The sequence below is a fragment of the Thamnophis sirtalis genome, unplaced genomic scaffold, assembly GCF_051295495.1.
Source record: "Thamnophis sirtalis isolate CommonGarterSnake01/CBP01778 unplaced genomic scaffold, rThaSir2_p1.2 scaffold_2, whole genome shotgun sequence".
NCBI lineage: Eukaryota > Metazoa > Chordata > Lepidosauria > Squamata > Natricidae > Thamnophis > Thamnophis sirtalis.
In genome coordinates, this window is record NW_028261382.1 from 41,386,881 (window position 1) to 41,408,266 (window position 21,386).

The following is a 21,386-nucleotide window of genomic DNA, read 5'->3' on the forward strand; positions in this document are numbered from 1 at the left end:
GGGGGGTGTCCAGAAGACAGAGAGCCCCCCCTCCTCTTAATTAATTGCTCGTCCTTTTTTAATGGGAAGGATCTGTAGCTAGCAACTTTGGGGGGGTGAAATTGAAAGGAAAAAGGGGGGGTGTCCAGAAGACAGAGAGCCCTCCCCTCCTCTTAATTAATTGCTCGTCCTTTTTTAATGGGAAGGATCTGTAGCTAGCAACTTTGGGGGGGGGATCCTGGCTTACAAACCCTCCTTCTTGCATGAGATTCCCCCGGATTGGACCCCAGAGGGGGCAATAAAACAGAGAGGCGGGGGCTTTAACCAATCAATGGGCTTTATTGGAACATTTTTTCCACCCACCACCTCCCTACCCGATAGGACGAGAGAGAGAGAGAGAGAAAAGGCGGGTGTTTTCGTTAACATCAGCAATTAATACAGGTATATGCAGCAACAGAGGCAGGGGATTGGGGAAGGGTCTTTGCAAAGAGCTGGGAGGGTATTTCCCATTCAGGAAAAAAAGGGGGGGGCCCTTCAGGCTGAAAATAGCCCCCTCCCCAAGTTTCTCCCCCCCCCAAATGCAGCAAAACTGCTCACTATTTGCAAATTCAGTCTGTCCACCTTCTGACCTTCCCCCCCACCCAGCCGATCTGCTTAGTGACCAATTTATTTTAATCCCCCCCCCCAGGGCTCCTGCGCCACAATTCCATCAAAAACCCGGCATCGGAGGGGGGGGGATTCAGCAGGGATTAAAAACTCAGGAGGGGGGGGCTGCAAAATTTTCAAAAGCTTCTTTCAAGTGCTGCTTATCCGAATGCATTTTTTTGGGGGGGGTGAGGGAGGGGGGTCTCCCTTCACATTTGTCTGGAACAAAATCCCCCCCCCATCCTGCCCTCACCTCTCCCCCCCCCATGGCAGAGGAGTATTTTGCCGGAGAAGTTGGCATTTTTGCAACGGGCAAGGGGGAATTGGAGGAAGAACGAAAGAACGAAGGAAAGAGGAAGCAGAGGAGGAGGAGGAGGAAGAGGAAGTCGGAGCGACGGAGGAGAATAAGGCACGACAATGTGGCTTCCACACCTGTTCGGTGTCTCAAACCACAGAGGACAGTAGCATTGGGAGTGTTTTCAATCTCCAGTGGGAATTATCTTGAGTGGGAGAAATGGGATTTTCCAGCTGACTATCCTGGGTGTTTCCCCCACCAATGGGATTCTCCCCCCCCCCAGGCATCAAAACAGAAGGGGGAAAAAGAACTTGCATGAAAATTCAACCTCCAAGCGAGCTAAATAGAAAATCAGGATATTTGGAAATGTGGCAAAAAGCTAGGTTGGGCTTGTTCTGCCCCCTGGTGGTTTTGAAGCGGTACTGTCCTCATCTCAAAGGAGGTTTTGGGGGGGGGGGGAATGGAACCCGGTTATCTCTTCCACCAATTTTGGGGGTGGGTGGGCAGGAATTGAGACCTATCGAAAGTTTGGGATTTAATCTTCCTCCCGAGATGCCTGCAGGGTTTTAGGGAGGGAGAGAAAGATAGATAGATAGATAGATAGATAGATAGATAGATAGATAGATAGATAGATAGATAGATAGATAGATAGATAGATAGATAGATAGATAGATAGATAGATAGATAAGATAGATGGATGAGAGATAGAAAATAGATATAGATAATAGGAGAGATATAAGATAGATGAGATAGAATAGATAGAGAGGGGGGGGTGAGGGAGAGAAATATATAGATAGATAATAGAATAGAAAATAAATATAGATAAGGTAGATAATAGAAGAGAGAGAGGATAGATAAGATAGATATAGAGTATAGAGTATAGATAGAGAGGGGGAGGGGGAGAGAAATAGAGATAGATAGATAGATAGATAGATAGATAGATAGATAGATGAGATAATAAATAGAAGAGATAGAAAATAGATATAGATAATGTAGATAATAGAAGAGAGAGGATAGATAAGATAGAGTAGATAGAAAGGGGGAGAGAAATGGATATATATATATATATATATATATAGATAGATAGATAGATAGATAGATAGATAGATAGATAGATAGATAGATAGATAGATAGATAGGATAATAAATAGAAGAGAGAGAAAATAGATATAGATAACGTAGATGATAGAAGAGAGAAAAATAGATGAGAGGTAGGAAGGTAGGTAGGTAGGTAGGTAGATAGATAGATAGATAGAGATAGATAGGAGATAGATGGAGGGAGGGAGAGGGAGAGAGAGAGGGAGGGATGGAAAACCGGCACTGGATTATGGCACTTTCTGGAACGGACTCTTCATTCCAGGTAGGAAGCTGTACAGCAAAGTTTAGCCTGACGGGTCCTTGCCTGGGGAGTGAGTGTGTGTGTGTGTCTCCTTGTTTGGGAAGGGCCTCCTGCTCCGTATTCACCCCTCTTTGGTCCTTCAGCCAAGAGCCCCCAGCCTAAGCCCCCTCCCCAAAAGAGCTACGGAGGGGGAGAGGGGAAAGAGAGAGAGCGAGAGAGAGAGAGAGAGAAGGGAAAACCCCGCGGTTCCTAAAGTTTGGTCTGGATAAACTGGAGCAGTTTCTCCAGCTGAGCGTCCAAGGACAGCTGGTCACCGTCGTTGGTGACCACCCAGTCGTAGGGGACGCCTTGGTCCAACCCGCACTCGGATTCCGCGTCGTCAATTCCTGGCGGAGTGGAGAAAAAGACAGGGGAAAGAAGTGAGATTTAACGTCAGATCTTCGCGCCGAATTGAAAACCGGAGGGTTTTGCAAACCTGTGTGCGCGCGCACACAAACACACACACATTGGAAGAGGCCGCCCTCGACTTCCTTAAGGACTAGAAACTTAGCACCCCCAAATTAAAGATTTTGGGCCTCGAGGACTGGTAACGCCTTCCCTGATTAAATAAATATCCCGGAAACTTTGATCTCTTTTTATGTACAAATCCTACACTGAAAAATTCCGCGCCAGAGACAGAATCCTTGAGGATCACTTGACCAAATAAAATACTCTTATTTTTATTCTAACTTTATTCTGATTCCATTCTATTCATATTTCCTTTTCTATTTTCTATTCTGTTCCTATTTTCCATTCCTCTATTCTATTCTATTCCTATTTTCCATTCCTCTATTCTATTCTATTCCTATTTTCCATTCCTCTATTCTTATTTTCCATTCCTCTATTCTATTCTATTCCTATTTTCCATTCCTTTATTCTATTCAATTCCTATTTTCCATTCCTATTTTCTTTTCTATTCAATTCCTATTTTCCATTCCTCTATTCTATTCCTATTTTCCATTCCTCTATTCTATTCTATTCCTATTTTCCATTCCTCTATTCTATTCCTATTTTCCATTCCTCTATTCTATTCTATTCCTATTTTCCATTCCTCTATTCTATTCCTATTTTCCATTCCTCCTATTCTATTCCTATTTTCCATTCCTTTATTCTATTCTATTCTATTCTATTTTATTCCTATTTTCCATTCCTCTATTCTATTCTATTCTATTCCAATCTCTATTCTATTCCAATTTCTATCCTATCCTATATTCTACATATAGAATAGAAAATATATTGTATTCTACGTTCTGGTTTTGTTCTGGACCAGCTCCACAGAAAGAGAGCAAATTTATCCACCTTTCGGTGGAGACACACAAACACATTCAGACAATCTAATTTTTACCTGCCACAAAGACCCAGTTCCGTCTTGTCCGAGTCTCCTCCGTGGCGATCACCCGCACAATTTGAACTATATCCCCATACACGTCACGGAACCACTCCACGTCCGAGGACCGCCGGGTGTCGCTCACGATCTGGGTTGCCAAAGACAACAAAAAAATTTTTTTAAAAAAAAGAAATTAATGAACTCTTGGGGACTTGAGTTCAAATTCTGCCGCGGTTAAACCGATTAGCTCCATCCGGCGCCCAGGAGAGCAAGGACCAAGGTGGGTGTTGGTCCAGACGGCAACTACGAGCAGTCCCCGACTTACGACGATCCGTTGAGTGACCGGTCGAAGTTACGGTGGAAGTTGGCCACGTGATCAAAATTCAAGGCTGCTGGCTCGTATTTACGACGGTCGCGGCGTCCCCCCCGGTGTGTGTGTGTCACCTGACCCCCCCTTTTGCAACCTTCCGACAAACCAAGTCGACGGGGAAGGTGGACTCCCTAAACGCCCGCGGGACTAGCTTAACCATCGCCGCGATTCGCTTAACAACGCTTGCAGGAAAGGTTGGGATTAAACTCGCTTAAAAACTGCCTTGGTTAGTAACTTCGGCCTCAGCTGTGGTCGTAAGTCGGGGGGGGGGGGTGTCCACCTGTATATTCGGCCTGGCCTTACCCAGATGGGTTGCGTCACGCCTTCCACCACAATGCGACAGAAGAAACCCGGATCGCTCTGGCGCCTTTCTTCGCCCCAACGGATCATGTCTTCGCGATACAGTTCCTTGTAATCGGTGGCGTCTAAAAGCCGCAGGAAATCCAGACCGTGCTCCTGCGTGGCAAAAAAAGGAAAAAAAAAATCCTCTGAAATTCTCCAAATTCAACTGCCTAACATCCCGAAATATCGCAAGTATCCCAAAAGCAGAGACGTCACCCTGCCAATCAAAAGTGCATCTAGTCTGGTTTTCCCAGTTGCAATGGATGGTCGGAGCATAAGGAAGGCTGAGGGCCAAAGAATGGAGGCCTCTGAACTCTGGTGCTGGAGAAGAAGACTCCTGCATTGAGTCCCTTGGACTGCAAGGCCATCCAACCGGTCAGTCCTAGAGGAGATCCACCCTGGCTGCTCTTTAGAAGGCCAGATCCTGAAGAGGAAACTCAAAGACTTTGGCCACCTGATGAGAAGGAAGAAGGACTCCCTGGAGAAGAGCCTCATGCTGGGAATGATGGAGGGCAAAAGAAGAAGAAGGGGACTTCTATCTATCTATCTATCTATCTATCTATCTATCTATCTATCTATCTATCTATCTATCTATCTATCTATCTATCATCTAATCTGACTGCCTACCTATCTATCAACTTTATCTACCTACCTACCTACCTACCTATCATCCATCCATCCATCCATCCATCCATCCATCCATCCATCCATCATCTATCTATCAATCTATCTATCATCTATCATCTATCTATCTATCTATCTATCTATCTATCTATCTATCTATCTATCTATCTATCTACCTACCTACCTACCTACCTACCTACCTACCTACCTATCATCTACCTATCATCTACCTATCATCCATCCATCCATCCATCTATCATCTATCAATCTATCTGTCTGTCTATCTATCTATCTATCATCTATCTATCTATCTATCTATCTATCTATCTATCTATCTATCTATCAATCATCTACCTATCATCCATCCATCCATCCATCCACCCACCCATCCATCCACCCACCCACCCACCCACCCACCTATCTATCATCCATCCATCCATCCATCCATCCATCCATCCATCCATCCATCCATCCATCCATCCATCCATCCATCCATCCATCCATCTATCTATCTATCTATCTATCTATCTCATCTATCTATCTCCCACGAGTCCCTTGGACTGCAAGGCCATCCAACCGGTCAGGCCTAGAGGAGATCCACCCTGGATGCTCTTTGGAAGGCCAGATCCTGAAGAGGAAACTCAAATGCTTTGGCCACCTGATGAGAAGGAAGAAGGACTCCCTGGAGAAGAGCCTCATGCTGGGAACGATGGAGGGCGAAAGAAGAAGAAGGGGACGGCAGAGAAGGAGGGGGCTGGATGGAGTCACCGAAGCAGCCGGCCTGAGCTTCAATGGACTCCAGAGGATGGGAGAGGACAGGAAGGCCTGGAGGAACGTGGTCCATGGGGTCGCGATGGGTCGGACAAGACTTTGCAACTAACAACAATATCCCAAAAAAGGTCTTAATTTACCCGCAGAACTCACCGCCACGTGAAAATCCCTAAAGCGAGGTTTATTCGTATTTATTCTCTCTCTCTCTCTCTCTCTCTCTCTCTCTCTCTCTCTCACACACACACACACACACACACACACACACACACACACAGAGATCAAAATTTGGCTCTTGAATAAATTCAGATTCTACCCTCCAAAAAATCCAAACCCAAAAAATCCCCCGTTTTCAACTACATTTCCCTATTGAATCAGCGTTTCATGCTCAAATAAAACCAGACTCCAGCCCTCCCCCCCCAAAAGCCCAGAGAACAAAAAAACACCATCAATTTTAAGTCTAACAATTTAAAATGTAACAAGGGCCTAAATTTTAAATTTAATAATTTAAAATGTAACAAGGGCCTGAGTTTTAAACCTCATAATTTAAAGTTTAACAAGGGGCCTGAATTTTAAATTTAATAATTTAAAATGTAACAAGGGGCCTGAATTTTAAATTTAATAATTTAAAGTTTAATAAGGGCCTAAAATTAAAATTTAATAATTTAAAATGCAATAAGGGCCTAAAAATTAATAAGGGCCTAAATACCTATTTGATAAGGGCTCAAATAAATCCAGAATCTACACCCAAACCCCAGACAGTGTATGTATATGCATGTATGTATGTATGTATGTTCCCTCCCTCCCTCCCTCCCTCCCTCTCTCTCTCTCTCTCTCTCTATCTATCTATCTATCTATCTATCTATCAATCTATCCATCCATCCATCCATCCATCCATCCATCCATCCATCCATCCGCATACATACATACATACATACATACATACATACATACGTATTTAATATCACAAATAAAGGGGGAGAACCTTGTGGCTTAGTGATTAACACAACTGCTTAATATGTAATACAGCCCAGGTTCGAATCCCAGCAAGGGTATGGCTAGCTGATGAGAGCTAAATAGCTTGAAATAGATCTATACTAGTCTCCCTTTATTTATCAGCACAAATGCAACACACACACACGCACACACACATTTATTTAAAGTCACAACCTCTGGCTTTTCTCCCTGGCTCAGCTGATAAGGAGAAGAACCTTGTGGCTTAATGGTTAATACAGCTGCCTAAGATGTAATACAGCACAGGTTCAAATCCCAGTAAGGGTATGGCTAGCTGATGAGAGCTAAATAGCTTGAAATAGATCTATGCTAGTCTCCCTTTATTTATTTATCAGACAAATGCAACATACATACATACACACACAAACATATTTTAAAAAGGCAGAATAATTCAGTTCTAAATCCAAATTACCTTTGCATACTGCTCTTTCAGAGGGCCGGATAAGCGGAGAATGGTGCAAACGTCCAATCCCAACCTGCAAAAAAGCAGAAAAAGAAAGAAAAGGGAGGTCAGCAGTCAAAAGATCCAGAAGAGAGCCTCCCTAGCCAGCAGCAGTCTACCTCCCCCCCCCACACCTCCAATGGCCCCCAAAACAGGCCAAGCAACCTTCAAACTCTGGGAAGATGCTGCAAGTTGGGAGCTATGGAGCTACTTCCCATTTCTGCCCCGCTTAGCTTGGAAAGAGTGGGATAGAGCCTCCAGAGGCAGGAGCAGTTTACCCCCCCCCCAAAATTATATCCCACCTGCCCATCATGCAAAAGCCCCGCCCCCTTCCTCCCTAAATGCAACCCCCCCCCCCATATTTTCTTCTTTTTCTTTTTTTTTTTGCACATGCACCCTTTTCTTTTCCTAAATTCATTTTCGTTTTACCGGCTCTGGATTTCTTCGGCCACGAAATCTTTGCCCGATTTCCGCTTCCCGCTGAAAAGCAGCACCAGCTTCGGACACGGCGCCATGGCGCGAAAAGCAACTTCCAGCCCGGAGTCACCCCCCCCCGCCCGGGTGGCGGGATGGTCTCGCCCGGGGCCCTCAACGTTCCATCCGCCGCGCTTCCGCCTCCCTCGCGCCAATGGGGAAGCGGTCCCGGCTCCGACGCGCGCAAGGGAGGGCGCGACCATTTCGGAGGGGAGGGGGGGAAATGGAAAAAAAAAGAAAGGACTCACGAATGGAAGCGGCCCAACCGCGTAGAAAGAATATCAGGCTGAACCCCGGAAGAAGGCGGGGCTTCATCTTAGCCCCGCCTACGAAGGTTTGGAGACACGCCCACGTGCATTGCCCGCCTGAGATGGAAATAAGTTTTTTTTCCGTTCTTTTTCTTTCATTCTTTTTTCCTTCCTTCCTTCCTTTTTCTTTTGCTCCTTGTTTCCTTTTTTCCTTTTCTTTTTCCTTCTTTTCCTCTTCCTAATTTCTTTCCTTTTTAAATTCCTCCCTTTTTTCTCCTATCTTTTTTTCCTTCCTTTTTCTCCTTCTACCTTTTATTTTTTCCTTTTTATTTTTTCATTCCTCCCTTCTCTCCTTCTACCTTTTCTTTATTTTTCCTTCCTTTTTCTTTTTTCATTCCTCCCTTTTTTCTCCTTCTATCTTTTCTTTATTTTTCCTTCCTTTTTCTTTTTTCATTCCTCCCTTTTTTCTCCTTCTACCTTTCCTTTATTTTTCCTTCCTTTTTCTTTTGCTCCTTCCTTCCTCCCCTTTCTTCTCCTTCCCAATTTTCTTCCACCCTTCCTTTTTTTTCATTCCCTCCTTCTCCTTCTACCTTTTCCTTCTTTTTCCTTTTTTCCCTTTCTTCCTCCCTTCCACTGGCATTTCTAAGCTGTGTCTCCCATTCAAAAGTTCTTTCCCGGCTGTTGGACTGAAAAGGCAGCGCTGGACTACACCACCCATCACCCACAGCCAGGGAGGACGGGGATTAGTACCCACACGCTGGAGACGGGGAAAGGACGCAGAAGGTAGAAAAATACATCCAGTCTTCTTTCTGCAGCTTCCAAGACCTCATCCAACAGTGGGATGCCTTGTAGGTTTTCAGGACGATTTGCAAGGGATCAAAGGATCCTGGATCTACTCAGGATCCTGCTGCACCTGCCAGGTGCCTGGATCAAATTCTCCTGTGGGGCTTCAAGGCTGTAAGCCATCGGGGTCCGATGCCAGTTTCACCCTTGGAAGCCGCAAAACGGCACCCGTCCTGCCTCCGAGACAGAATTGGCTACTTCCTCCACCCACAAGATCCTTTATTATATCATTTACATGGTCTTCTTTTCAGAGCAGAATTCCAAAGAAGCGAAACGGGGACACTCCTACTCTTTCACACAACGGCCCTGCAAAGCAGGCCAGGCTCAGAGACAGAGGCCGATAAACCCAACGATGCTCTCCCCGTAATCTCATCCGGTCCCTGCAGAGCGATCCCCACTACCCTTTCGTTTTGCAGAGAAGTTCAAGAGACTTTTTTTGGGTTCTAAATGCATCCTTTTATTGGCTGTTGAACACACAACGCGATATAACAGACGAGATTCAACTAAAATTAGCATGCGTGGAAGTCAAGTGGAGAAAAAGTGGGCGGCTCGCTGACATATAAGCCCCCTTGGTTCGGGTGGTAAGGATTGGGGCTGGGTTTGTCTTTGAACCCATTGAACAAAATAAAATCAATGATTCGTTATTGTTAATTTTAACCGGATTTTAAATGTTATTGCTAATTTTAATCGGGTTTGTTTTTGGGATACTCTTAATTTTTTTAAAAAACTTTTGTAATATGTGTCTTAATAAATGTTGAGTCCTTGGGAGAAGGGCGGCATTTAAATCCCACAAACAAACAAACAAATAAACAAACCCATTAAAATGAAACCTACAGGAACTTTATTGTGTAGCTAACCTACAAACAAGACAATTGTGTTGTATAAAGCAAGCTGAATCATTTCTCCGCAGGTCACCCACCCCACACCTCCAATTTGGTGAGGTGCTGATTAGCCTTTTGCCTGCCCTGATCAGCTTAACGTTGGAAGCAAGAAAGGGAAACTCAAGAACTAAGTTAGTTTGAAGATTGAAAATTTCTGGGTCGTTTTTTGGGGGGGTAGGGTGGGGGGAGAAAGACAGGAAGAAGGGATAAAGGCAGAAAAATGTATGTTTGGAACGGAAGAGAGGAATATTTAGTCCCCTACTTAACGACGCTAGAGGTATTTCAAACCCAAAAACACGGATCGAGCAACAGAGAGCTCGGATACACCAGCTAAGAACTCCCTGGATGTCATTCCCGGGCGTGTAAGATGCGGATATAAAGTTTGAAGAGGGGAGAGCAATGCCCTCGCCCCCCCCCCCCAAAAAAAACTTGGCAAGGAAAGAAGGCGGCTCTTCCCTTAAGATTTCCACCAATGTCCACGCGACATTCGCCACGCCGATCAAAAGATGGTATAACCGTACGCCCCGGTTCTTAGGATGGCTCGGTTCTTTGACGCCGTCTCCCGGCCTGCATCTGCAAGAAAAGGACCGGATTATCACTCCACAAGGCAGACATGACACCTGTAAGAGCAGGGAAGTCTGCTAGGGAGAAAAAGGCGTGGGAGTGTGTGTGTGTGTGCGGGGGGGGGGGGGTTGCAGTTCTCCCCCGCTGGCCGTTTTTGGGCCCCAGAAGTCTGCAGGGAGGCCGGCAAGGCCGAAAACGGGACACGGAGGTGTAGTCCCCCCCGTTGGCCCATCTTTGATACAAGGAGGCTGGCAAGGCCCAAAACGGGACAGGGAGGTGTAGTTCCCCCACTGACCCATTTTAAATAAAAGGAGGCTGCAGGGAGGCCGCAAGGCCCAGAACGGGACAGGGAGGTGTAGTCCCCCCGTTGGCCCATTTTTGATACCAGGAGGCTGGCAAGGCCCAGAACGGGACAGGGAGGTATAGTCCCCCCACTGGCCCATTTTAAATACTAGGAGGCTGCAGGGAGGCCACAAGGCCCAAAACGGGACAGGGAGGTATAGTCCCCCACTGGCCCATTTTTGATACCAGGAGGCTAGCAAGCCCAAAACGGGACAGGGAGGTATAGTCCCCCCACTGGCCCATTTTGAATACTAGGAGGCTGCAGGGAGGCCACAAGGCCCAGAACGGGACGGGGAGGTATAGTCCCCCACTGGCCCATTTTAAATACTAGAAGGCTGCAGGGAGGCCGCAAGGCCCAAAACGGGACAGGGAGGTATAGTCCCTCCACTGGCCCATTTTTGATACCAGGAGGCTGGCAAGCCCAAAACGGGACAGGGAGGTATAGTCCCCACACTGGCCCATTTTTGATACCTGGAGTGGGTGCTCCCTTGGAGGTTCATATGGACCTTGGTGCCTACGTTCTCTGCTCGGATCAGGACGTGATGGCTGGAGATGCTGGTTTGGACCTGTCGGAGGGCTCCGTGGCCTGCTTGGATCTCTTCCTGGTTGACGTTGGTTCGTCATTCCTCTTCTGTCCACTGACCATCTGCCATCCGGGTCTCTATCTGGGTTCTCCACCTGAGCATACTGGCGTCCGTAGCGATCGCGAATCGGTTCGCTTCCTTGAATCTGCTGGTTGCGGTCGGTGGCATCGGCCACTGGAGGACCTCTGATGGGACTCCGTCTCCGGTAGTTGAATTGCTCCTGCCCGGTTTCTGAGTAGGCACGAGGAGCCATTGTAACATCTTGTTGTCCGGACGTGCCCCGGGAACAATGGAGACGCACGACACCATCTTTCTTAACGATTGTGAGACGAGGTCGAGAGGCACCATTCGGTCCGACCGGATCTGGTTCGCCAGAGCGCCGATGCTGACCTGGCGGTCCTGTGACAGACAAACTATGCATGTCGTCTCTATAGATGCGGCTAGGTGGAGCATCCTGCTGGTAGGAGGCAAGTGACTCTTGTCGTTGTTGACTGTGAATCCCCGATTCCCTAAAGGACCCTGAAGGACCCGGATCGTCATGAGTAGATCCACTCTGGCGTGGAGGTGAGAGGCGGATTCGATCGACATGTCGTCCAGATACCGTTGGACGCGAATAGGGATAGTCCTGAGGAGAGCTGAGAGTGTCACTAGTATCTTTGTGAGGGCTCCGGGCTGGCAACGCTGCTTCGCGTCGCATATCCATAGAAATCGTCGGCGAGTCGCCAACATAGGAATGTGTAGGTATGCTTCGGTGAGATTTATTTACGTCAGGATGTTGCCCACCCGGATCCCCTTCAGTATGGACTGGATTTTGAATCTCTTGTACCCCAGACGCTTGTTGTTTCTTTTTAGGTGGACAATAGCTCTCCACCTCCTCGAAGCCTTGGGGACTCCAATCCCCAGTCGCTGCTGGTCCTCTGAAGGGTTGGAACTGGAAGGGTTGCCTCTGCAGACCTCTGGAGGAGCGAGGGAAGAACCGACCTCCATTGCCCCTTCCATTGCCCCGGATTGGCTGCTTGGATTGGAACTGCTGCCCGCTCCAGTATCCATATTCGGCCCAATCAAATTGGTTATCAGGTCGCTGGTGGTTATCAGGTCGCTGGAAGTATGCCCTATGCGCTTGTGAGGAGTTGTGTGCTTTCCTCCCTCCTCTCAAGGAAGCCGTCTGAAAGTTTCGCTTATTAGGGTTTTTCGCTCTAGAGGCTCGGGCTTTCTTTAGGTCTTTGATCCCCGCGAGAAAAGCCTCTAAGGCCTCTCCGAATAGCTTGTCTCCTTTGAAGGGGGAAGAGGCCAACTTCCACTTGTACTTAGCTTCTGACGGCAAGTAACGAAGCCACACCATCCGTCGGGCTGTCACAGAGAAGCCGATGGCCCTGGACGCAAACTTGACCGCATTGAGGGTGGCATCGGCAGAGTATTCTGCCGCCGCTATCAGGTTGTTGATGTCCTCGTGAGTCTGGAGGTCGGTGGCGGGGATTCTGGCTTGCATCTGTTTGAGCCAGAGCAAGGACGTTCTATTGAAGAAGGAAGCAGCCATCGCTGACCTAATCCCCCAGCCAGCAATGCTATGCCCTCTGGAGAGCATCTGTTCCACTCTCTTGTCTTCTGGCCCCAATCCCGTCACGTCACGGCTTATAGGCTCATCAACCGTTGGCATTTCTAATGCCGCTTCGAAGTCCGAGGCCACATTGTAGAGCTGTTTGTCATATCCGCAAGGGGATTTACTCGTTCCTGGTTGGATCCATTGTCGCTGGACGACATCCAGGAAAAACTTCGGGCAGGGGATCTCCTCCTTCTCTGTGTTGGGTTGTGAGAACAACAAATTATTGGGGTTAGAGGAGGCCGGATCTAAATCAGCTGGATCTCCTCCTATCCCAGCGGCGGCCTTGGCTTTCTGGAGAAGCGTCTTAAACAAGGCAGGAGTGAAGAGACCTACGAAGCCATTGCCATATCGAGTCTCTCCTTTGTCCTCAGACTGTGGCAAGTCTTGGCCGAGGGATTCTGGGATGTTCATGGAAGGAGGAGGAGGAGCCTGTCCCTGGGGTAAGGCATTGTCGGAGGCTGCAGAGGAAGCCGGGAGTTGTTGTTGGATCCCTGCGGCAATGCCCTGAGCGATGGCCTCTGAGATCATCCGTCTCATCTGCGGGGTCATTTCCGGCTTCTGGGCCTTCTTTCCGGCCGCTGCAGGAGGGACGGCAGCCTCCGGGGTGGAAGGCTTTGCCCTCTTAGCAGCCGGCTCCTCCGAAGGACTTTCTGGCAGGAGCGGAGTCGAAGCAGGAGGAAGGGACGAAGGCTGAGCGGGTTCCATCACTGGCAGCTGCGGCTGAGAAACTTCCTCTCTGGCGCCATCTGGTGGACAAGACGGGATAGGCGTCTCACCTGCCTCCGTTACAGGTTGCAACGGCTGGGAAGCGCTGCAAGCGGCAGCTCCGTCCACAAGGGGGCGCTCCTGCTCCTTTTCCCCTGCGGCGTCTACTGTGTCTAAAGCTTTGGGGGGAATTTGGGCGGCCTTCTTAGCGAGCGGCGCCTTGGCCCGGGTCCTGGGCGAGGCTCTGGCCGGGGCCGGCTTGGGCTTGGAGGGGGATCCAGTGGCCACGCGGGGCCCGGGGGTGGCCACATCCAGCTTTTCCCCACCCACCGGCTCCTCGGGAGGCTCCATGGCCGGGAGGGGCTGTCCTGGATAAAGGGGTCTCTCTCTGAGTCTCCTCCGGGAATCCGAGTCTGAAGGAGGGAGAGACGGAGAGTCGCCCGAGCGGAAGCCGCCGATTCGTTGGTCCTTTCCTTCCGTTCCCCCCCTCTCCTCCGAAATGGTGGCGCCCTCTCTGCGCGCAGCAGCTTCCGGCCCGTTCCCAATTGGCGCGAGGGGAGGCGGAAGCGCTGCGGATGGGACGTTGGGGACCGGGCGAGACCATCAGAACGGCCTGGCGGGGGTGGGTGACCGCGGGGAAAGTTGCAGAAAGCTCGCGCCGCTGTCCGAAGCGGGTGCTGATTTTCAGCGGAAATCGAGCAAAGATTTCGTGGCCGAAGAAATGCAAAATAAATTAAAATAAATGACGATAATAATGATGATAATAATAATAATGAATTTTTAAAAAGAAAGGGGTCCATGTGCAAAAAAGGAAATATGGGGCGGGGGATTCCATTTAGGGAGGAAGGGGGAGAGTCGTTTGCATGATGGGCGGGGTGGGGGGTCTGCATACCAAGCGCCCCCCTCCCTCCACTTGCCTCTGCAAGGCTGGCACTGATTGGGCAATGCCCCCTCCCCTGTCCAGGGCTTGGAAGTGCCAAACATACACACACCCGCCTTTGCACGCGTGTTTCCTAGGCGTGCAGACGTGCGTCCGATACGTGACCGCCCCCCCCCCCCAAAGCATGAATGAAGCAGTGGTGAAGGATGGATGGGGTGGGTGACAGTGAGGACAATTAACCAGCGGAACTGCCTGCCTGGAGAAGTTGTGCCTGCTGCTTCCAACCCTGGAAGCTTTTAAGAAGGGATTGGAGAGCCCTTTGCCTGAAAGGCTCACAGGGACTCCTGCCTGATCAGGGGGTTGGACTAGATGACCTCCAAGGTTCCTGCTATTCTTTTATTCTGCTATTCTTTTTTTTCTTCCTTCCTTCGTTTCCCCCCTCACTCCCTCTTTCTATTCCTTCCTTCCTTCTCCATCCCTGGAAGTTCTTTTTTTTAAAGGTTAGGGTCACCTGCCTGATCAGGGGGTTCGACTAGATGACCTCCAAGGTGCCTGCTATTCTTTTATTCTGCTATTCTTTTTTTCTTCCTTCGTTTCCCCCCCTCACTCCCTCTTTCTATTCCTTCCTTCTTTCTCCATCCCTTGAGGTTCTCTTTTTTAAAGGTTAGGGTCCCCTGCCTGATCAGGGGGTAGGACTAGATGACCTCCAAGGTATCTGCTATTCTTTTATTCTTCCTTCCTTCGTTTCCTCCCCCCCTCACTCCCTCTTTCTATTCCTTCCTTCCTTCTTTCTCCATCCCGGGATGTTTTTTTTTTTAAGGTTAGGGTCCCCTGCCTGATCAGGGGGCTGGTCTAGATGATCTCTCTGCCCTTCCATTCGATCCTGCGAGACAGAGAGAGAGGGGAGGCGGGGAAAGGGTTAACTCCGCCTCCCTCCGCCTCCCTGGACAGGCAGCCAATCGAAGCTCTGCAGCGTCTCCTTCCTCCAGTTTCCCCCCCCCCGGGCTCCAGCTCTCCCCGCTTCCTCCTTCCGACGCCGAGAGGAGACCCCCCCCCCCTTCTCCAGGACAGCCCTTCCCGGCCATGGAGCCTCCCGAAGAGCCGGTGAGTGGGGAAAACCTGGATCTGGCCGCCCCCAAGCCTGGCGTGGCCACTGGATCCCCCTCCAAGCCCAAGCCGGCCCCGGCCAGAGCCTCGCCCAGGACCCGAGCCAAGGCGCCGCCCGCCAAGAATGCCCCGAAGGCCGCGAAGAAGGCCGCCCAAATTCCCCCCAAGGCTTTAGACCCAGTAGACGCTGCAGGGGAAAAGGAGCAGGAGCGCCCCCTTGTGGACGGAGCTGCCGCTTGCAGCGCTTCCCAGCCGTTGCAACCTGTAACGGAGGCAGGTGAGACGCCTATTCCGTCTTGTCCACCAGATGGCGCCAGAGAGGAAGTTTCTCAGCCGCAGCTGCCAGTGATGGAGCCCGCTCAGCCTTCGTCCCTTCCTCCTGTTTCGACTCCACTCCCGCTGGAAAGTCCTTCGGAGGAGCCGGCTGCTAAGACCCTCCAAGTAGCCGCCTCGGTCTCTCCCAGGGAACCCCTCCCGGCTATGGAGCCTCCCAAGAAGCCGGTGAGTGGGGAAAAGGTGGATCTGTCCGCCCCCAAGCCTGGCGTGGGCACGGGATCCACCTCCACGCCCAAGCTGGTCCCGGCCAGAGCCTTGCCCAAGACCCGGGCTAAGGCGCCGCTTGCTAAGAAGGTGCTACCCACTAAGAAGGCACTGCCTGCTAAGAAGGCCGCGAAGAAGGCCGCCCAAATTCCCCCAAAGGCTTTAGACCCAGTAGGCACCGCAGGGGGAAAGGAGCAGGAGCGCCCCCTTGTGGACGGAGCTGCCGCTAGCAGCGCTTTCCAGCCCACTCAGCCTTCATCCCTTCCTCCTGCTTCGACTCCGCTCCCGCCGGAAAGTCCTTCGGAGGAGCCGGCTGCTAAGAGGGCAAAGCCTGCCACCCCAGCGGCTGCCGTCCCTTCTCCAGAGAGCCCGGAGCCGGAAATGACCCCGGAGATAAGACGGATCATCTCAGAGGCCATCGCTCAGGGCATTGCCGCAGGCATCCAACAACACCGCCCAGCGGTGTCCGCCAACGCCTTATGCCAGGGACAGGCTCCTCCTTCTTCCATGAGCATCCAAGAAGCCCCTTCGGTCGTTATGGGAGCTAAAGAATTGCCACCGTCTGAGGACAATGAAGGGAGTCCAGATGCCCAAGGCTTCGTAGGTCTCTTCAGCCCTGCCTTGTTTAAGACGCTTCTCCAGAACGCCAAGGCCACCGCTGGGATAGAAGCGGATCCAGCCACCTCAGATCCAGCCTTATCTGACCCCCATAATTTGTTGTTCTCAGAGCCCGTCACAGACAAGGAGGAGATCCCCTGCCCAAAGTTTTTCCTGGATGTCGTCGATCGACAATGGGCCGTACCAGGGGCCCGTCAACCCCCAGACGAGATTGACAAACGGCTCTACAATGTGGGCCCGAAGCTCGCGGCGGCATTAAAAATACCGACAGTGGACGGGCCCGTGGCGGCCTTAGCCTCCTGCCCCCCCACTCTGTACAATGAGGCCGCCAATAATTTGAAAGCAGAAGATAGGAATACAGAACTGATGCTCCGCAGAGCCCATCAGTCGGCTGCCTGGACGGTTAACTCAGCGGTGGCTGCTTCCTTCTTCAATAGAATTTCCTTGCTCTGGCTCAAAGAGATGCAAGCCAGAATCCCAGCCACCGACCTCCAGACTCACCAGGACCTCAACAACCTGATAGCGGCGGCAGAATTCTCTGCAGATGCCACCCTGAATACGGCTAAGTTCGCGTCCAGGGCCATCGGCTCTTCCGTGACAACCAGGCGGCTGCTGTGGCTCCGTTACTGGCAGTCGGACATGAGGTTGAAGTGGAAGTTGGCCTGTTCGCCCTTCAAAGGAGACAAGCTGTTCGGAGAGGTCTTGGAGCCTTTGCTCATAGAGACCAAAGACAAGAAGAAAGTCCTACCCTCTATCTCCAAACGCGCTGGTCAGAGATCCTTGCCATACTCTCGGAAGGCTTCCTTCAGGGCAGCGGACACCGCTGGCGACAACTCACAACCGCAGAGGGCATTCTCGCAGCGACCAGATAGGTCCGGATATGGAGACAGGAGCAGGAAGCAGTTCCAATCCAAACAGCCAGTTCGAGGCAACCGAAGTCAGTCCTCCCCTCGCTCCTCCAGAGGTCTTCAGAGCCAAGCCTCCAGAGGACCAGCGGCAACTAGGGATTGTAGTCCCCAAGGTTTCGAGGAGATGGAGAGCTATTGTCTACCTAATATGACTCAACAAGCATCTGGTATACAAGAAGTTCAAAATCCAATCCATGAAGGGCATCCGGGTGGGCGACATCCTGACGTAAATAGATCTCACCGAAGCATATCTACACATTCCTATATTGGCGACTCACCAACGGTTTCTATGGATATGCAACGCGAAGCAGCATTGCCAGTCCAGAGCCCTCGCGAAGATTCTAGCTACGCTCTTGGCTCACCTCAGGACTATCCCTATTCCCGTCCAACGGTATCTGGCCGACGTGTGGATCGAATTGTCCTGTCACCTCCACGCCAGAGAGGATCTACTCATCACGATCCGGGTCCTTCAGGGTCCTTCAGGGAATCAGGGATTCACAATCAACAACGACAAGAGCCACTTGCCTCCTACCGGCGGGATGCGTCACCTAGCCGCATCTATAGAGACGACATCATGCATAGTTTTCCGGTCCCAGGGGAGCATCGGCGCTCTGGCGAACCGGATCCGATCGGGCCGAACGGTGCCTCTCGTCCTCGCCTCACAATTGTTAGGCAAGATGATGTCCCGCATCCCCATCGTTCCCGGGGCACGTCTGGATACCAGGACCCTACAATGGATCCTCCTGACTACCCTGAAATCCCGCAGGAGCAATTCAACTACCGGAGACCGAGTCCCACCAGAAGTCCTCCAGTGGCGGATGTCACCGACCGCAACCAGGGAGCGCCCATTCAAGGAAACGAACCGTTTCGCGATCGCTACGGACGCCCATATGTTTGGTTGGAGAGGCCAGATAGAGACCCCGGTGGCAGAAGGTCAGTGGACAGAAGAGGAATGACGAACCAACATCAACCGGCAAGAGATCCAAGCAGGCCGCGGAGCCCTCCGATTGATCCAGACTACCGGCCACCACGTACTGATCCGAGCAGAGAACGGAGCCACCAAGGCACATACGAACCGCCAAGGGAGTACCCACTCCAGGTAACTCATGTGAGAAGCCGGGCATTTGGGGCCCTGGTCAGAAGGGCATCTCCTATCCGTGCGAGCAGAACTTAAGTGCTCCCCCCCCCCCGACCCGTTTTGGTCCAAGCAGGCATCCATGAGCCTCCTGTGACCAAAATATAGACCCTCCCATGCTCCATTTTGGGCCTTACAGCCCTCCCTGAATCCTCATGGGACCAAAACCAAACCGTGGGGGAAATGGATGCTGCACACACTCCCATTTTGGGCTTAGCACCGTCCCCTGGTTTTACAGGTGTTCTGTCTGCCTTGTACGCAGCTTTATTTCTCTTTAGCCTCCATTTCCCTTGTTTTGCGACTTTAGGATTTTCCTCCATTTGCTCCTGAGAGGCACTTCTTGTTCCTGTAGTTAAATTCTCAATGGCTTGTTTAGCGGTTTTAAGTGCATTTTGAGTAAAACTAAACACCTGCAGCCTCCTTGGGGCCAAAAACAGGCCAGTGGGTTTCCCCGTGAAAAAGGGAGACTTTTAAGTTTCTAGTCCTAGGTATTTATTTCTAGGGAGGAAAATGTCCGGACCAAACGTAATTTCTAATGTTGGATTTCTCCCCTTACTAGAGGGAACCTCTTGTGGAGGACTGTGAAGCCATTACCGTGGCAACTCCACTGCGCTGTACAGTGGAAGCCATTTTAAGGCCCAACAGGCTGTATCTTCCCCAGTATCATAAAAACAGTATAATTGTCACAAATAGGCCTAGATTATATATTAAATTTGCACAATTAATGCTAGATTGCCTGAATAATAGGTGTGTCAGGGTCCAGGAATGTTGTGTTGTAGGCGGGAGGTTTCTAAACTCACTCCTCATGACCTCCTAAAATCTAACGTGTTCCCCGGGGATTCTTGTGAAATGATAACCCGGTCTCTTTCTTGCAGATGTACTCGGGGAGACGGCGCCAAAGAGCGGAGGCATCCTAAGAACCGGGAGTACGGTTAGCCCATCTTTCGACCCGCGTGGCGAGAGTCGTGTGGACATTGGTGGAAACCTCAAGGGAAGAGCCGCCTTCTTCCCTTGCCAAGTTTTTTTTTTTTTTGTGGGGGGAATTCCTCCATTCACCCTTTGATATATCCCCATCTTATACATCAATGAGTGACGTCCGGTGAGTTCTTAGCCGATGTATCTGAGCTCTCCTTTCCTCGTTCTGTGTTTTGGGTTTGAAAGACCACTGGTGTCGTAAGTCGAGGACTGCCGAAAAGATAAATATTCCTCTCTGCCCTTCCTCATTCACATTTATCTGGCCTCCTCCCTTCTTCCTTTCTTCCCCCCACCCAAAAAAACCCCCCAAACCCACAAATTTATCCTCAAACTAACTTAATTTTTGAGTTTCCCTTTCTTGCTTCCAATGTTAGGCCGATCAGGGCAGGCGGGAGGCTAATCAGCACCCCACCAAATCGGAGGGGTGGGGTGTGTGACCTGCGGAGAAATGATTCAGCTTGCTTTACACAACGCCACAATTGTCTTGTTTGTGGGTTAGCCACGCAATAAAGTTCTTGCATGTTTTGTTTTAATGGGTTCAAAGACCCCCCCCCCAATCCATCCCACCCCTGGGGGCTTAGATGCCAGGGAGCTGCCCAGTTTTTCCCCGCATGACTTCCACGCTCACTAATTTCTCCGAAACTCCTCTATTATATCGCTTTGTGTGTCCAATAGCCAATAAAAGGATGCATTTAAGAACCAAAAAAAGTCTCTTGAACTTCTCTGGAAAACGAAAGGGTAGTGGGGATCGTTCTGCAGGAGCCGGATGAGATTACGGGGAGAGCATCGTTGAGTTTATTGGCCTCTTGTCTCTGAGCCTGGCCTGCTTTGCAGGACCGTTGTGTGAAAAAGTAGGAATGTCCCAGCTTCGCTTCTTTGGAATTCTGCTCTGAAAAGAAGACCATGTAAATGATATAATAAAGAATCTTGTGGGTGGAGGAAGTAGCCAATTCTGTCTCGGAGGCAGGACAGGTGCCGTTTTGCGGCTTCCAGGGGTGAAACTGGCATCGGATCTCGATGGCTTACAGCCTTGAAGCCCCACCGGACAACTCGATCCAGGCACTTGGCAGGTGCAGCAGGCTCTGAGTGGATCCAGGATCCTTTGATCCCTTGCAAATCGTCCTGAAAACCTACAAGGGATCCCACTGTCGGATGAGGTCTTGGAAGCTGCAGAAAGAATTTATTTTTCCACCTTCTGTGTCCTTTCCCCGTCTCCAGCGTGTGGGCTACTAATCCCCGTCCTCCCTGGCTGTGGGTGATGGGCGGTGTAGTCCAGCGCTTCCTCTTCAGGCGATAGCCGGGAAAGAGCTTTTCAATGGGAGACACAGCTTAGAAATGCCAGTGGAAGGGGGAAGAAAAGGAAAAAGAAGGAAAAAGAAGAAGGAAAAGGAGGGAATGAAAAAAAAGGAAGGGTGGAAGGAAATTAGGAAGGAGAAGAAAGGGGAGAAAGGAAGGAGCAAAAGAAAAAGGAAGGAAAAATAAAAGGTAGAAGGAGAAAAAAGGAAGGAATGAAAAAAGAAAAAGGAAGGAAAAATAAAGAAGGTAGAAGGAGAAAAAAGGGAGGAATGAAAAAAGGAAGGAAATTAGGAAAAGGGAGGGAGGGAGGAGAAAAAGGGAGGAAGGAAAAAGAATGGAAGGAAAGGTGGAAGAAAAGGAGAAAAAGAAAGAAGGAATGAAAAAGAAAAGGAAGGAAGGGTGGAAGGAAAGGAAGGAGAAAAAAGGAAGGATGAAGAGAAAAAGAGGGAAATGTTTTATTGCTATCAGAAAGGTAATCCACGTGGGCGTGTCTTGTGGG

The 21,386-nt window shown here is 50.1% G+C and overlaps 3 protein-coding genes across 3 annotated transcripts; 1 reads left to right on the forward strand and 2 right to left on the reverse strand.

Annotated features, from left to right (window-relative positions):
- Positions 1 to 2,185: 2,185 nt before the first annotated feature.
- Positions 2,186 to 7,807, reverse strand: PMVK (phosphomevalonate kinase). Its single transcript, XM_087705101.1, has 5 exons — positions 7,614 to 7,807; positions 7,155 to 7,218; positions 4,298 to 4,450; positions 3,643 to 3,772; positions 2,186 to 2,644 (listed from the first exon to the last, which is right to left on the reverse strand). Exons 1-5 carry the CDS (start codon positions 7,697 to 7,699, stop codon positions 2,508 to 2,510), a joined length of 570 nt encoding a protein of 189 aa, XP_087561227.1. The 5' UTR covers positions 7,700 to 7,807; the 3' UTR covers positions 2,186 to 2,507.
- Positions 7,808 to 9,567: 1,760 nt separating this feature from the next.
- Positions 9,568 to 13,812, reverse strand: LOC148048674 (uncharacterized). The gene is made up of 2 exons (XM_087705102.1): positions 11,008 to 13,812; positions 9,568 to 10,203 (listed from the first exon to the last, which is right to left on the reverse strand). The coding sequence occupies exons 1-2, from the start codon at positions 13,777 to 13,779 to the stop codon at positions 10,162 to 10,164; spliced, it is 2,814 nt and encodes a 937-aa protein (XP_087561228.1). The 5' UTR covers positions 13,780 to 13,812; the 3' UTR covers positions 9,568 to 10,161.
- A 1,559-nt stretch (positions 13,813 to 15,371) lies between these two features.
- LOC148048675 (uncharacterized) lies at positions 15,372 to 20,317 on the forward strand. Its single transcript, XM_087705103.1, has 2 exons — positions 15,372 to 18,580; positions 19,492 to 20,317. The coding sequence occupies exons 1-2, from the start codon at positions 15,392 to 15,394 to the stop codon at positions 19,531 to 19,533; spliced, it is 3,231 nt and encodes a 1,076-aa protein (XP_087561229.1). The 5' UTR covers positions 15,372 to 15,391; the 3' UTR covers positions 19,534 to 20,317.
- Positions 20,318 to 21,386: the final 1,069 nt, after the last annotated feature.

Excerpts from the sequence above, each read along its gene's own strand:
- PMVK (XM_087705101.1), bottom strand. The coding sequence starts at position 7,699 with ATGGCGCCGTGTCCGAAGCTGGTGCTGCTTTTCAGCGGGAAGCGGAAA. Across the intron at positions 4,451-7,154 it reads TGAAAGAGCAGTATGCAAAG|GAGCACGGTCTGGATTTCCT; the intron begins GTAATTTGGATT and ends TTTGCCACGCAG. Across the intron at positions 2,645-3,642 it reads GAACTGGGTCTTTGTGGCAG|GAATTGACGACGCGGAATCC; the intron begins GTAAAAATTAGA and ends CCACTCCGCCAG.
- LOC148048674 (XM_087705102.1), bottom strand. The coding sequence starts at position 13,779 with ATGGAGCCTCCCGAGGAGCCGGTGGGTGGGGAAAAGCTGGATGTGGCC. Across the intron at positions 10,204-11,007 it reads CAAGGGAGCACCCACTCCAG|ATGCAGGCCGGGAGACGGCG; the intron begins GTATCAAAAATG and ends CTTTTCTTGCAG.
- LOC148048675 (XM_087705103.1), top strand. The coding sequence starts at position 15,392 with ATGGAGCCTCCCGAAGAGCCGGTGAGTGGGGAAAACCTGGATCTGGCC. Across the intron at positions 18,581-19,491 it reads CAAGGGAGTACCCACTCCAG|ATGTACTCGGGGAGACGGCG; the intron begins GTAACTCATGTG and ends TCTTTCTTGCAG.